This window comes from Spermophilus citellus (assembly GCF_964194105.1).
Source record: "Spermophilus citellus genome assembly, chromosome: 4".
Lineage (NCBI taxonomy): Eukaryota > Metazoa > Chordata > Mammalia > Rodentia > Sciuridae > Spermophilus > Spermophilus citellus.
In genome coordinates this window covers 134132499-134147110 of record NC_138185.1, presented here as the reverse complement: position 1 = coordinate 134147110, position 14612 = coordinate 134132499, and the positions used below count along the sequence as shown (strand labels likewise).

Here is a 14612-nt window from a genome sequence, read left to right as displayed (position 1 = left end):
GGTGAGTCTGGAGTCTAGGTAAAGTAAGCAAGGGGTGATGGTTAGAAGCTCAGATTCAGAAGGCAAGCTGCCAAAGTTTAGATTATATCTTGGTTTCTTACAATCTTTGTGACTTTGTGAAAGTTACTTTAATGTCTCTGTTTTTCAGTTTCCACATCTGTAAAAAACGGAAGGATAATTATAACTACTTGCAGGGTTCTTAGGAGACAGTAATGAGTTACTATTTGCAAAGTTCTTAGAGCCCAAGCTCATGGAAAGTACTGTACAAATATTGGTTAAATCCAACTTGAATAGCCCTACTTCCTGGGCATCTCTCAGGCCTGCCTGTGCAGATTCTTGAGGTTGGTGGTATTTTTCTTCCCGTCAATGTACACCTGACTGACTATTAAAGTTTATGGGTTTGTGTGGCTCCTAAAGAGGGATAGCCAAATTGTCTCTAGAAAGAACAGGCCCTCTTGGGAATTTAGAAGCTGAGCTTTTGGGAACAAGGAGAGAGTAGATCCCATATGACCACTATCCACTTATGTGGTAAGAAACTATTTAAGGACATTGCTTGTTTAGGCTGAGGTAGGGTCATTCTGACCTGGCACACTGGCTTTTGGGCATGACTGGGACATTCACTTCCTCCTAGCTGAATCATCTTTCTTCATTGAGTAAGAGCAAATTCTGCCTTGGGCCAGGTAGTTTTGAAAAGCAGCACAAATTGGCTGTAATAATTCTTGCATCTTAACTTTTGTGTTCTCATCAGGAAGAACGTACAGACTTTTATCAAGGCAAGAAGTTTCTGCAGAAGACATGCCAGCTTGTTCAAGAAGATCCTGTTGGGCCTGTTGTGTTTGGGTGAGATAATGAGAATTCATGGAAGCGAGAAACACAGTCATTTGAGGAATGTTACCTGTGTCAAGATGATTACTAGGTGGAAAGCAATTTGACTCACAAACTGACCTAAAGGCTCTTTGATGTACAGCTCTTAACTACTTGTAGGTGAACCATAATTTATTGAATTGCACCTACAGGAAAAAGTAAAATCTGAGAATAAGTTATTTTCAAAACTGTATTATATGACAGACTTAAAATATTTCAGAGAATATGAGCTTATCTCTTTTTTATGTCTTGATTTGATGGAGAACACAATTTCTTGTAGTCTTTGCAAGAGAAACCTATGATAGACATTACTTATTTGTTGGTTTACAAGTAAAATCAATCATATAATATGTTTTTAAAAGACAGTAAACCTTTGTTTAGAATGTACTGTCAGTGATGTATGGGGCTTTGATGTCAAAGGCAGCTGGGATAGTGAAAACAAAAATTATATTCTGAGGTGAGTCAGAGAGCCATGGGGTGAGGGCCATATGGTTGTATTTCCTAGTAGTAGCCTTGTTTACACATTTTTAAATTTTTTATTCATTTATTTTTTGCGATATTAGGGATCAAACTCAGGGTCTACCATGTGCTAGGCAAGTGCTATACCACTGAACTACATTTCCAGCCCCCTGTTGACATGATTTTGCTCAAGAGGAAAGTTTGGACTTTAAACATTTTAATATGACTAGGGTAATTAAGTTTCAAAAAGAGATGACTGATGCTGGGTGCGGTGGCGCATGCCTATAGTCCCAGTCACTTGGGAGGCTGAGGTAGGAGGATTGTAAGTTCAAGACCAGCCTCAGCAACTTGGCAAGGCCCTAAGCAATTTAGTGAGACTGTCTCAGAGTAAAAAAATAAAAGAACTGAGGATTTGGCTGAGTGGTTAGGCACCCCTAAAACCTCTTCCACACACACAAAAAAGAGACAACTGGCTTGAGGAGTGGATGCTGATGAAACACACTCCCAGGGAATATGGTGAGACTTTATCAGATAAAGTAAAGGGGCTTGAGATTTCTCTTGGGACAGGTGAAAATAGGTGATCTTCAAATAAACTGGATTGTTTTTGGGAATCCCAAGAAGAAAACAATTAGCCTCTACTCCGATTTTGAGGGGTGGAGCACAGTTTTATGGTAGGGCTGGGTGGTGTGGTCTCTGAGGGGCTTTCTTGCTCTGAGTCCCAGGCACTCATGACTGGAGCTTCTTTTATCCCAAGGAAGCTCTGTTTCATTGACCTTTTTACTCTGTACTTTCTCTTTTTAGCTTATGCTGCCTACTTCCTAGCAGCTTGCATCCTGGATTTCCAGAGGGCACTGGCCTTGTTTGTTCTTACCTGTTTAGTGATCTTTGTCCTGGTTCACAACTTTCTGAAAAAATTATTTGGTGAAAAATTAATGAGATGTCTGAAACCCTTTAAAAACTCACGCCTGAGATTTTGGATGAAATGGTAAGATGTGGATCTCAATATCCTTGGCCCCACAACTTATCCCAAGCACAAGTCTCCTTCCCCTCCTCCTCCTCTTCCTCCTCCTCCTCCTCCTCCTCCCCTCCTCTTCCTTCCTCTGACAGTCCCTGACTGGTCTCTTAGATCTTATTCTATACTATACAAAAGCAAAGTGCAGAGGACATACAGCAACAGGCCTCTGAGCGCTGGACCTTAGTCAGGTTTCTTGTAGACCTAGGTCTCTATATTGCTAGGTGAACCCAGGAGGAGTTCAGTTCCAGAGAAGATTTTCAGTCTGTTTCTCATCAGGGCCTATGTCAGAAATGAGAAGAAACATGTTCCTTTTCAATGAAGGAATCAGAACAAAGAGGCTTGCAGCTTCATAAAACTATCCAGTTGAGTTTGTGGTCATCTCCCCTAGTTCTCTGATACATTAAAGACTTCTGTCACACACTGGTATCTTTTACAACTCCTTATAGTTTAAGGAACAAACTCAGTGTTCAGGTATACTGAACTGGATCCAACAGCAGATGTAGTTCATCTAGCTATGATATGCATGTATACTTTGATTACAGGCCAGGAGTGAGAGAATAACTTGGACTTTCTATAAGTTCCTCTTTGTTCCCATCTTCCAATGGATTCAGAGAAAATAGGTGTTAAGGATGTTTGCAACAGTGATGATTTGGAGAAACTACACCAGACTACCACCTAAATTTTGAATCATTGATTTATTTGACACTGGAAGGATAGAGCTAAAATGACCTTATTTACTAGCAAGATGGATTCTGGAAGCCAGATTTTATTCACTTGAAGTGAGATAGGTTTACAGTGAGAAGAGATCTGAATTTTAGCCCTGACCTATAATGTCTTTCATTATATTATCTCAGTTGAACAGTGTGCTCTTTTTGTTCTGTTTTCATCCATGATCTCCCTTCTGATCCTTTTCTTTTGAACTTGAAGGATTCTAACATTCAGACATGAGGTAACCAGTCTGTATATTAATCAAATGTGTTTGGTACGTGAAAGACCACAAGACCAGAAGTAGTTGATTTATGACTAAGGCTTTACTCTTACTGGTTAGAAACTGGATGAAGACCCATGGTAGGGGTTAATACATCCTTTTCCTTCTTTGGTTTTTAGTATTTGGGTCATTCATTGGAACAGTCTTTGAGAATGAATTTTTGTTATGTTATTAATATGGAAACTTGAGGAAAGGGAAGTCATAGGATTTACGTCCTCCAGTTAGAAACCTCATTCTGTGAGTAAGTTGTGGGGAAAGAGGTGGAAGCTAGTGAACTGTCAGATGAATGATTCTCCTAGTGTATCTCTGTGTCCAATCAACAATGAACTATTGAATTATTTCACTTTTCCTTGGGGTGAACTTCTATTTTTCAGAGGTAAAGTCAATTGTTATTCATTCACTCAGTGGATGACACAGTTTTGGCATTCCTTCTTTAGGGTGTTCAGAGGAGCCTGTGTGGTTGGACTTATCCTGTGGCTGGTTCTAGACACAGCACAAAGGCCAGAGCAGATGATCTCCTTTGCAGGAATCTGCATGTTTATCCTCATCCTCTTTGTCTGCTCCAAACACCATAGTGCTGTAAGTTTTGGGTATTTTGGCACAGAATAGGGGCCAAGTACTAATTACAAAGAATCAAGTGGTCATTACAATGGCATAGAACTAAGTTTATAACAACCCGTAGAATTTGCCTCTTTGACAGTTTTATTCCAAAGAGAAGTTTTAAAGATCGAAAAGGCTTTAGGCCACTTATTTTTCAAACTGTAGGTTGTGATGTATTAGTGAGTCTTAATGTACATTTTATGAGTCTAGGCAGCATTAAAGTAAGAATAAAAAAATAAGTGAAGAAAGAAAAAATAGAATATAATGGAGAATTGTGCTAAAGTATTGGCTTATAAAATTTATTTGCATGTTATTGTTAAGTGTCCTCTAACTTCTAGAAAACCATAAGAATACATGTGGCTCTTGACATTACTGTACCATTTTTCCTTACTATCCCCCTCCTCTCTGTGCAAACTTACTCAGATTTACTATTAACATCCTGGGTTAGTTCTACCTGGAGTTCATGTGTCCATTTTAAAACTGCAACCAGGTAATGGTTAGCAGGCTCTAGAACTCACATTGTAATAATTTTATTTTTGATTCCAGGTGTCTTGGAGGACAGTGTTTTGGGGCCTGGGTCTTCAGTTTATTTTTGGGATCGTGGTCATCAGAACTTATCCTGGATTTATTGCATTTCAATGGCTGGGAGATCAAATACAGGTATGGGAAATTACATGTAAGCGCTTAGTTCTTTCAGAAGCCTAAAGAAAGGAGATTTGAGGGAAGTATGGGAAGGAAGGCTGTGCCTAGTTAATAATAGTGGTGGGAGATCTGATTGGGAAAGGAGAGAGAATCCTGGGGTACAGCTAAGAATGTGAGTGAAGAGAAGCTACCTGCTGGGGACACAGCCTGCTCACAGGCCATCAAAGGGAGGCCAGGCTCAGTAGCAGCAGTAGGTCCTAATCATCCATGGGGTGGATTCTATCTCTCTGCCTATGTCTTACCTGGATTCACTTTGTTCTTGTATTTTTCTCCCTTTCAGATTTTCCTGAACTACACTGTGGCTGGCTCCAGTTTTGTCTTTGGAGATACGCTGATCCAAAATATTTTTGCTTTTCAGGTTGGATCTATTTTATGGACAGGAATGATAGTGGAGGGGTTGAAAAGTAAAGCAGAAGATGATAATGTATGTCCAGGAGATCAGCCAGGCTGCACACTGATTGGATCCTAAAAGGATGGCTTAATACCATCAAAAGGAAACAGCATCCATTTATTGCCTTTTGATCATTACCATCCTGAAAGTGGATGAAATGAGGAGGGGGAGGTTTAGAAAATATCTCCTTGAGATGTAGTACAGATGGGCTAGTAGATTTGTAATACATTTTGAATTTTTTTTCCTAGACTACACTGTATCAGATGTGCTTGGAATTCAAGAGTTTAATTTAGAGGCCTGAAACACAGTTTATTTATGGTATATGTAGCACATACAATGTAATATCTTACCAGCTGTCCACCACTCTCATTACAGACCTTACCAGTCATCCTTTTCTTTGGATGTATGATGTCCATTCTCTACTATCTGGGCCTTGTGCAATGGGTAGTTCAGAAGGTGAGTTGTTTTCCTCCTCTGGTTGGGAGATGGGTCTTTATGTTGGGATCTGTCAAGGCCATGGAAGATGACACTTTGGAATAATGTTTATATGTAGGATGTAGAGTGTTTTAATCAATGTGAAAAGTCAAATCATCCCAAGCATGGTGGATATCAAATGGTGTGTTAAATTTATATCACTATGACAAAAATATCTGAGAAAATCAACTTAAAACAAGGAAAGGTTATTTTGGTTCAGTTTTAGGAGTTTCAGGCCATGGTAGTTTGACTCCATTGTTTTTGGACCTGTGATGAGGTAGAACCTATGGCCAGGAGCATCTAGTGAAGCAAAGCTGCTCACCTCATGGTAGCCAAAGAGCAAAGAGAGAGAGAGGAAGGAACAAGGGTTCCAATATCCCTTTTAAGGGCACATCCCCAGTGTTTAATTTCTTCCCACTAGCCCCTACCTCTTAAAGATTCTGTCACCTTCTAGTAGTGCCACTGGCTGGTGACCAAGCCTTTAACATATAGGCCTTTGGAGAATATTCTAGATGTAAACTATAGCAAGCCTCAGGTAGTCTGGGGGGGCAGAGCAGGGAGAGAAGTTGGGCTGGATCACTCTTTCATACTGAGTTTTAATGTACTTGTTCTAAAGGCCAAGAGTCCTGAGTTCTGGTCACGGCTATTTGTAACTTCTCTAGGCCTCATTTGCCTTATCAGTAGAGTGAAGAAGGAGGGTTTTGCTAGTCATTCTCCAAGATTCCTGCTAATACTGATGGTTTAGGTCTCTATGCTTTTAGATCGCCTGGTTTTTGCAGTTCACCATGAGAACCACCTCTACAGAGACCCTGGTTGTGGCAGGAAACATCTTTGTGGGGATGGTAAGTACCCTGAGGACTTGTGGTCTTCTTTTCTCAGGAGAACTAAAAACTTTGGAGAAATCAGGTTCACAAAAGTATGCTTTTCTTATGAAAAGTCAAATAAATGAAGACTGTGAGGGGTACCCAATTCCTGATGAAAGAAATCTCAGAAGCTCAAAGAGGACTCAGCTCATTGTTTTCATCCTTCAGTGTCTACTAATATTTACTTGGGCATACTTAGTCTGAATGATCCAACTTTTTACATAGGAATTTAGAGGAATATCATAGTCCAAATCTTATCCCCCTTCAGGAGCTATAAAGGGTATTTGATCTATGTTTTGGTTTTTCCACGTCATACCCTATGACCTTTATTTTCCAGGGTCTCTAAAGAGACAAAAGCTTGTCTTGCCCAGGGCTAACACTAAGCCTCTTCCTTATAACAGTTGTTTGGTACATTTATCTGTGTGAAATATAGACTCAATGTATGTTTTTGCCTATCAGCTCATTGTTAAGGACAATGGCTTGTCAAATTGACAAGGAGTTAGAATTGAGGTCTTGCCCTCTAAATGCTCAGACTGATTACCTGCTTCAGACATGTTCTCAGAGTACTTCTGGATACTTCTGAACTAGCTCTCCATGTTTTGCTAAAATTATCCATAATCAGCTTAGTTTTTCCATGCTAGATTATGGAAGTAGGAACTTATTTATATTAATATCCTTAGCATCTAGTATACCACATGGTTGGTACTCATTAAATTAAGGTTGATGCTAGATTTAGTTTCCATAGTTGCACGTTTATATTTCATAAATATCATTTCTTTTGACTCTTTCATAAAGAGTTGGCTTAGATCATTTACTTGCAATTCGTTTAATGAATACTTTGTCAGCATCTAGTGTTAAGACTCAGAAAGTGCTCTATATTCCATAAGTTCATTCAGGAAGTACATGGCTTTAGAAATTGAGAACATAACAAAGGAAATATGCCATTTCTTTTCTATAACATATTAAAATATGAATAGATGAGACACACATGTGTGGAAATGGGAAAGAACCATGCCAGCCAGGACCAGATTAGGTGTTGAGAGGAGTGAGGCAGATGTTGGGAGGGATTGAGGCAAAGCTCAGAGACCCCCCTCAGAGGGACTGTGTCTCACTGAACAGCTCTCACACTGAGAGATGTGTGTCTAGTGGGTCCAGTCCCTATGCTGGGATGGGCACTCTAGTGGAGTCACACCCTCTTAGCATCTGAATGTCTTCTCCTTGTTTGTAGACAGAGGCACCTCTGCTCATCCGTCCCTACCTCGCAGACATGACCCTCTCTGAAATCCACACAGTGATGACTGGAGGGTTTGCCACCATTTCGGGCTCTGTGTTGGGAGCATTCATATCCTTTGGGGTAGGCATGGTCCATGGGATCACTCCTGGGTGAGTACCAGCTGGGTTCTGCTGAGACCCTGATCCTAGGTCTAAATTTACAGATTGATGCATCATCCTTGATTTCCGCCTCTGTGATGGCCGCCCCTTGTGCTCTTGCCTTGTCCAAGCTGGTATATCCAGAAGTGGAAGAGTCCAAGTTCAAGAGTGTGGAGGGGATGAAACTGCCTCATGGGTGAGTCCATGAAGGCATATAATTTGGGAGATGGTCAGGTATATGGAGAGTCAAGAGTGGCCCTTTGGTGGCAGAGATTTCAAGTCTCGCTGAGAGGAAGAATGTGATTCCATCCCAGCTCTTGCCTATCTCTGCCTCTAGCTAGTCATGTTGATTTTTCTTCTTTGGTTTAATCCTCCTATTTGCCGCTAGCTTTTGCATGCCAGTATACCATTTGTTGTCTACTTCAGTGCAGTTTCATGGCCATTACATCATTATACACTGCTTCAGAGTCATTTCCACTAATAGGGCCCCTAAGGAACTCCATCACTTTGTCTCACATTGGTCCTGTACCCACATCCTGCATTGTAGGGACAGTGGGATTTCTCTTCTCTGAGGGCCTGAGACTGCTCTAGATACCATATTCTTCCCATATGCCCAATGAGCACAGGAAGGAGAAGAATATCCTGGAAGCTGCCAGCAATGGAGCCACAGATGCCATAGGCCTTGTTGCTAATGTAGCAGCCAACCTGATTGCCTTTTTAGCGGTATTGGCCTTCATCAATGCTGTCCTCTCCTGGCTGGGGGAAATGGTGGACATTCACGGGCTCACTTTCCAGGTAAAGGATTATCCTTGTTGGGCTGTCACTCTGTCATTAAAAAGTGCTTGAATTGGGCACACCATCCTGGCCCATAGTAAGCTAAGAGCATGAATGGGGGAGGGGAGAGTTGGGCCAAGGCCCCAGAAAAGGCCCTTGGTGTCTAACCTTTGTTATTTGTTTTTTTCCTGGGTTGTCTCTCTTTCACTCAGGTCATCTGCTCCTATGTCCTGAGGCCCATGGTTTTCATGATGGGTGTAGAGTGGGCAGACTGTCCAATAGTGGCCGAGATAGTGGGAATCAAGTTTTTCATAAATGAGTTTGTGGCCTATCAGCAATTATCTCAATACAAGGACAAACGTCTCTCTGGAGTGGAAGAGTGGATCGAGGGTGAGAAACAGTGGATTTCTGTAAGTGACAATCCAGAAAAGCATAAGTAGTGTGAGGTTTCAGCCATGGCTGTCTGAGGGTAGATAGCAAGATATTAAAAAAAAAATTTGTTTCAGACAAACATGTCTTTCCACAGTCACAGGCCTACCCACAAAGCAAGCATAACTTGTGCTTAGAAGCCTGATCTTCAGTACCTGAACACTTATTCTGAGATTGGTGTGCTATTTCTCCCCCACACTTTGACCAAACTTCTTTCTATAATGTAATCGATGGGTCTTTACAGTGAGGACAGTCCAGGGAAGACAATTTTATTTTTTTGGTACTGGAGATTTCACCTCAGGGCCATACACAATGAGCTATACTCCCAGTCCTTTTTGTTTTGAAACAGGGTCAATAGGGTCTCACTAAGTGGCCTAAGTTGTCCTCGGTCTGTGATCCTCCTGCCTTAGCCTTCCAAATAGGGGGGATTATAGATATGTACCACCATACCTGGCAAAAGGAGCAGTTATTTTCTAAGCATCCTTTGTACCTCCCTTAGAACAGTATGGGAAAGACTTAAGGCTATAAGTACCCTGGAACTTCCATCATGATTGTATGAATGCACATGTGGGACGGAATTTATCTCCTTATTTCTGTTTGTTTTTCCTAGGTAAGAGGTGAGATCATTACAACATATTCACTCTGCGGATTTGCCAATCTTAGTTCCATAGGAATAACACTGGGAGGCTTAAGTGAGTTGTCCCCCAACTCCCCACTAAGCCAGCCAGACCCTAACTTTTGTAGTGGGCAGTTCCTGGTACTCAGAATAAGTTGAGACTAGATAGAGAAGCTGATGTGAAATGGTTCTTCTTGGGCTGCAGTTAACTTAAAACTAAATCAATATTGCTACCTGGCTCTGCATACAGTCCTTTACAAACTTTAAAACTGAGTTTTACTTGCTTTTTTCCTATCAGGGGCCCCAAAAGTGGTTGTTATTTTTATGTTCCCCATGGAGAAAATATTACAATGATATTATTTCTATTTTGCTGTTAAATGGTCACAGTGCATACTTTGCTTTTTAGTCAATAGTTAGGGTACTTTCTGAATTAGGCTGCTCACTAGTTGTCTTCACAGAAGCAGGATTTACACAAGGAATCAAAAAGACAAATTAGATACCTTAAGACATATAAATAGTAAAGTCAAGTGTTGTAAAGTGTTCTATTAAAGGCTGAAAGTCACCAGGTGTGGGAGGAGTGAGTATTTGAAGCAGAAACATATCTATTGAGGTTGCTGTGGATATTGCTGAATGTGGGTGATGGTTGAAGAAGGTGCAATGGTCTTGGAGGGTAGGGGCAGGGGAATTATTAGCAGATCTCAAGAGTTTGGGAAGGTTAAAGTTAGAAAAGGATCTTGGAAGAAATGGAGTATAAGAAAAAAACAAAACAAACAAAACAAACAAACAAACAAAAAAACAGTCCTGTGTGCCCATGTTTAAAAAATGGCAAACATTCTGGCAATCATCTTATTTATTTTGTAGCTGATTGAACATTGAAAGCAAAATAATTTCTCCTTATTTTGACCCTTCTGTTAAATCCCTGTCTATATCGTTAATTTGATGCCTGATTACTATTTGATTATGAGAAGGACATCTAGTAGTGGGATATGGACTGTGTGGCTCAGGTAAATGTTGTCCTCCTTAGTCCTCTGGCTCAAAATGGTCCTTCTAATTCTGGTGCAGGCTTAAGAGTGCAGACCTCAACTGGGAAGCACTAGACATTTGCACCCATTTGAAATAATCCAAAGCCTTGCTTGATTCAGATATATCTTGGGTGTGTTCACAGAATCACTGAAGTCTGAGTTAGGGATCCCATAGGATAGTGTATATGCACACTTCTTTGGTCAGCCATAGGTGATTGGTGGTAAGGAAGCTAGTCACCTGCTGCATTTTTCTCCTCTGCATTCTTCCCAGTGGGGGCTCCTGGCATATAGTTAATTACCATGTTGTTTTGTCCGCAGCATCGATTATACCCCAACGGAAGAGTGACCTGTCCAAGGTTGTGATTAGGGCCCTCTTAACAGGGGCCTGTGTGTCCTTTATCAGTGCCTGTATAGCAGGTAAGCCTCAGACTGGTCTCTTGGAAGACATCACTTCTAGCAAAAGACAACATATCTCTCAGAATATTGATCTAACCATTCATTCCACAGATGCATAGAAAAGGCACCTAATGTATAGGGCTCCTAGTCTATAAGCAAAGAATAAAATGCCTCGATGAGCATGTGTCGAATCTCTGCCTTAGTATCTCTGTCTTGTTTATCCAGGAATCCTCTATGTCCCCAGGGGAGCTGAATCTGACTGTGTTTCCTTCCTAAACACAAGTTTCACCAATAGAACCTATGAGACCTATGTGTGCTGCAGAGAGCTCTTTCAGAGGTGAGCATCAGGACCCCTGCTCACTGAAGGCAGTTTCTGGGGGTGGGAGTAAGGTCTTGAGAGTAGTCCTGTGGACTGAGTGGACTGAGTGAATGAGAGGAGACATGGGCATTGGTGATGGCCTAGATTTGTGCTTTTTTCTCTGAAGTGCAGCTTTGGCATTAGCCCTACTATGCCCAAGGTGACAGTTTCTATCTATATTGGTGGGTACTGAGGATAGAGGGGTAAGGGAAGAAATAAAAGAGTGTTTTCTTTGGTAAGTGACTATATTGATTGTGGCTGGAATATAGATATGTTACAGGTCAAGATTTAGCTATAGTCCTAAGTGGCTAAAAGATCGTGGGCTTCTTCAGACCGAAATGAGACAATTGAGAAAGGACAAAGTTGAATTTATAAATCATGATGTGTTCACATTGTGTAAAAATGAACATATTTACCAAATTCTAGATGAAAAGAAGATAATATATAATTTAAGGTAAAAGAACTAGTTTTGAGACATACAAAAAAGGTTTTATAATTAATACTCTTTAATATTTTATAGCAGTACTTTTTATTTATTTTTGTTAATGTGAGACTAGACTTTTTTACTTCAGATTGGAATGTTTCTGCAGATCTTGTGGTATTTGTCTCTCTAGTATGATATATAAAAGTGTAGTTAAAAGGAATAATTTGAAGAATTAGAATGTTGTCAAAGCCAAAGGTGTATGGGTGAGTGAGGAGAGTTCTGGGAGAGAAGGCTAAAAGACAGCCTTGGATGAAATGCTATGGAATTGCTGGGCTTGCATGCCTCCCAGCAGCTTGGGAGGCTGAGGCAGGAGGATCACAAATTCAAAGCCAGCCTCAGCAACTTAGTCAGGCTCTAAGCAATGCAATGAGACCCTATTTCTTAATAAAATACAAAAACGGGCTGAGCATGTGGCTCAGTGGTTAAGTGCCCCTGGTACTAAACAAACCAAAAATGCTGAGGAATTTAGTTTTGATCCAAAGAATTCTGAACACTAACATGTTCAGGTATGCTTTTCAAAAGATCTTTCTGGTAGCCATTTGAGTATCAGGGGAACCAATAAACATACTATTATAATAGGTTTTAGTGAGAGATGGTAGGAGCTGATCCTAAGTGGTTTTAAGAATGGAAATGCGTGAGACCAAGTAGAATGAACAGAATTGGTCATCAGCTAGACAGGAGGAAGGGGTAAAGTGAGGAAGAGAAAGGAAAGTAGCTTTCTGCTGTGGAAAAGGAGACCCAAGTGCCAGTCATTTACTGAAAGGAAGAGACCCAGTTCCAGAATGGGAGTAAAGGGGAGAGATTATGGCCTCTTTCCATTTTAGTTGTGTTAACTTAGAAGTACCTGTGGGATCACCATAGAAAGCTATCATAAGCCACCTGGGACCTGGGGTTCAGTAGGAAAATTAGAGTTGGAGATGGCTTGGAAATTATCATTAAATGACCTGTTCACTATTTAGGTAGATGTTCAGGTGCTAGCTGCTTAACAAATTATTAGACCAAGTTAATGAATGTTATCCTGCCTGCTTGGAGGTTATCAGCAGAGAAGGTAACCAATGTACTAAAAAACAACAACAACAACAACAACAACAAAAAAAACCCAACCCTTTTGATGAGTATTAAAGATTAATTATAAGCTGGATAGATCATTGGTCTGGCATAATTTTTTTGATCCCTGTGTTCTTATGACAGTGGATTTCCTAGTCACATACTGAGCGTCATTAGCAGCTAGAATATAAAAAGATGAGGTTTTTGTCCAATTAATTTATACTTATTTAGTCTGATCCGTTTTCCTTTTGCAAGAAGATGGCTTTGGGATACCACCTTACTTTTTAGATAAGTTTAATTCTAGATCATTGCTAGGCATAAATTTTGCCTCAGATATCTGGAAAGGAAATTTCTAGATGGACTATGGTTAGGAATTGGTCACAGGAGCAGAGACATTGTACAGGGTTCCTTGCTGGTATTATCTCTAGTATTAATGAGAAAACAAATTTAATTTGATTCAATTTATTTATGAAATGGATACATTTGTAAGTTTCTGCTTTTGTGACATTTGGGGTAACATTTTTAGCTGCTTGTAAAACTTGACACCTTTTGTTGCCTTGTTTTTATCTCTCTGGCTTTTCATTTTAGTACTTCTCTGAATGGCACCAACCCACTTTCTTTTTCCGGTCCCTGGGAAGACACAGAGTTCAGTGCTTCAGCCCTTGCTAACTGCTGTAAACTCTACACCAATGCCATCTGTGCCTAAGGCTGATTGGTCCATTTCCATAACAGTTTTGATCTTAACAGATGGTGAAGGCTTGCACTCAGGTTTCCCATTCTATAAAGAACTCACTAATATCTATAATAGTAAGTGTAAAAGATTCATTTTGGTTCACTATATCTCAATAATGAAATTAGCATTCATCTTTCCATTATTTGGATGCACCAAATAGGAAATTCCTCCGGCCATCTTCAGTTTTTATTTGAAAAAAATTACCATATATAAAAAAAAATCTTGTTCCTTGTTGTCACCTTAAAAATTGTACAATGCTGTGTGCTATAAAAATGATTTAGTATGTGTCATAGGACAGGGGTGGGGGGGAACCATTTCTTGGAGTTCAGTGGGTGAGCTGGGTTTATATTATTAAACTTGTATATGAAAATACATGAATATTTAATGGTCAGTTTTTTTTTTTTCTGGTTGTCACATATTTGTAAACCTGCAAGTTCCTTAAATCATTACAGAATAAACAGAGAACACTTCCTGTACACAAACTTCTAAAGGCCCTTAACTTTTAGTATTCTTCCTTAGTGTCAGCCACATTTGCTTCAGGTTAACAGGGAATCCATTAGAACAGTGGTTTCCAGGGGGGCCTGTTTTGCTTCCCAGTGGACATTCCGCAGTATCTCTAGTTTGTTGATTACAAATAGGAGGACGCTACTGACATCTACTGGGTAGAGACCAGGATTGCTGCTAAAATTCCTTTTACAACAGCAGCCTTTTACAACAAAGAATTCTCTGACCCCAAACTTCAACAGTGCTGAGGCTGAGAAATGAATTCACAATATTTAATATGTTTACTTAATATTATTTATAATATTAATAATATTATAGCCTTAAGGAAGCATTTCTAAAGGATATAGGAGTTCTTATAAAAGCTAAACATGAAATTATCACATGGCCCATTCCAACTCTTCTCTCTCTCAATATATATATAAATTTACATATAAATGATAATTAAGCAAGGCCCTAACCAACTTAGTGAGACCCTATTTTAAAATAAAATAAAATAGCTCAGTGGAAAAACTTCCCTATGCT

The 14612-nt window shown here is 40.0% G+C and overlaps 1 protein-coding gene across 1 annotated transcript in view; it reads left to right on the top strand.

The window, feature by feature from the left end:
• The window catches only part of SLC28A2 (solute carrier family 28 member 2), a gene marked incomplete at both ends in the record, with an annotated part of 29883 nt that extends 16324 nt beyond the window's left edge, over positions 1-13559 (top strand). The window contains 15 exons of the mRNA XM_081291477.1: positions 749-840; positions 2125-2308; positions 3764-3905; positions 4473-4586; positions 4909-4986; positions 5395-5475; positions 6255-6335; positions 7585-7710; positions 7793-7923; positions 8354-8522; positions 8714-8911; positions 9541-9622; positions 10887-10985; positions 11190-11301; positions 13442-13559. Of these exons, the coding sequence (XP_081147603.1) occupies positions 749-840; positions 2125-2308; positions 3764-3905; positions 4473-4586; positions 4909-4986; positions 5395-5475; positions 6255-6335; positions 7585-7710; positions 7793-7923; positions 8354-8522; positions 8714-8911; positions 9541-9622; positions 10887-10985; positions 11190-11301; positions 13442-13559 (1807 nt within the window). The remainder of the gene's footprint in view (positions 1-748; positions 841-2124; positions 2309-3763; positions 3906-4472; positions 4587-4908; positions 4987-5394; positions 5476-6254; positions 6336-7584; positions 7711-7792; positions 7924-8353; positions 8523-8713; positions 8912-9540; positions 9623-10886; positions 10986-11189; positions 11302-13441) is intronic.
• Between the last annotated feature and the right edge of the window lie 1053 nt (positions 13560-14612).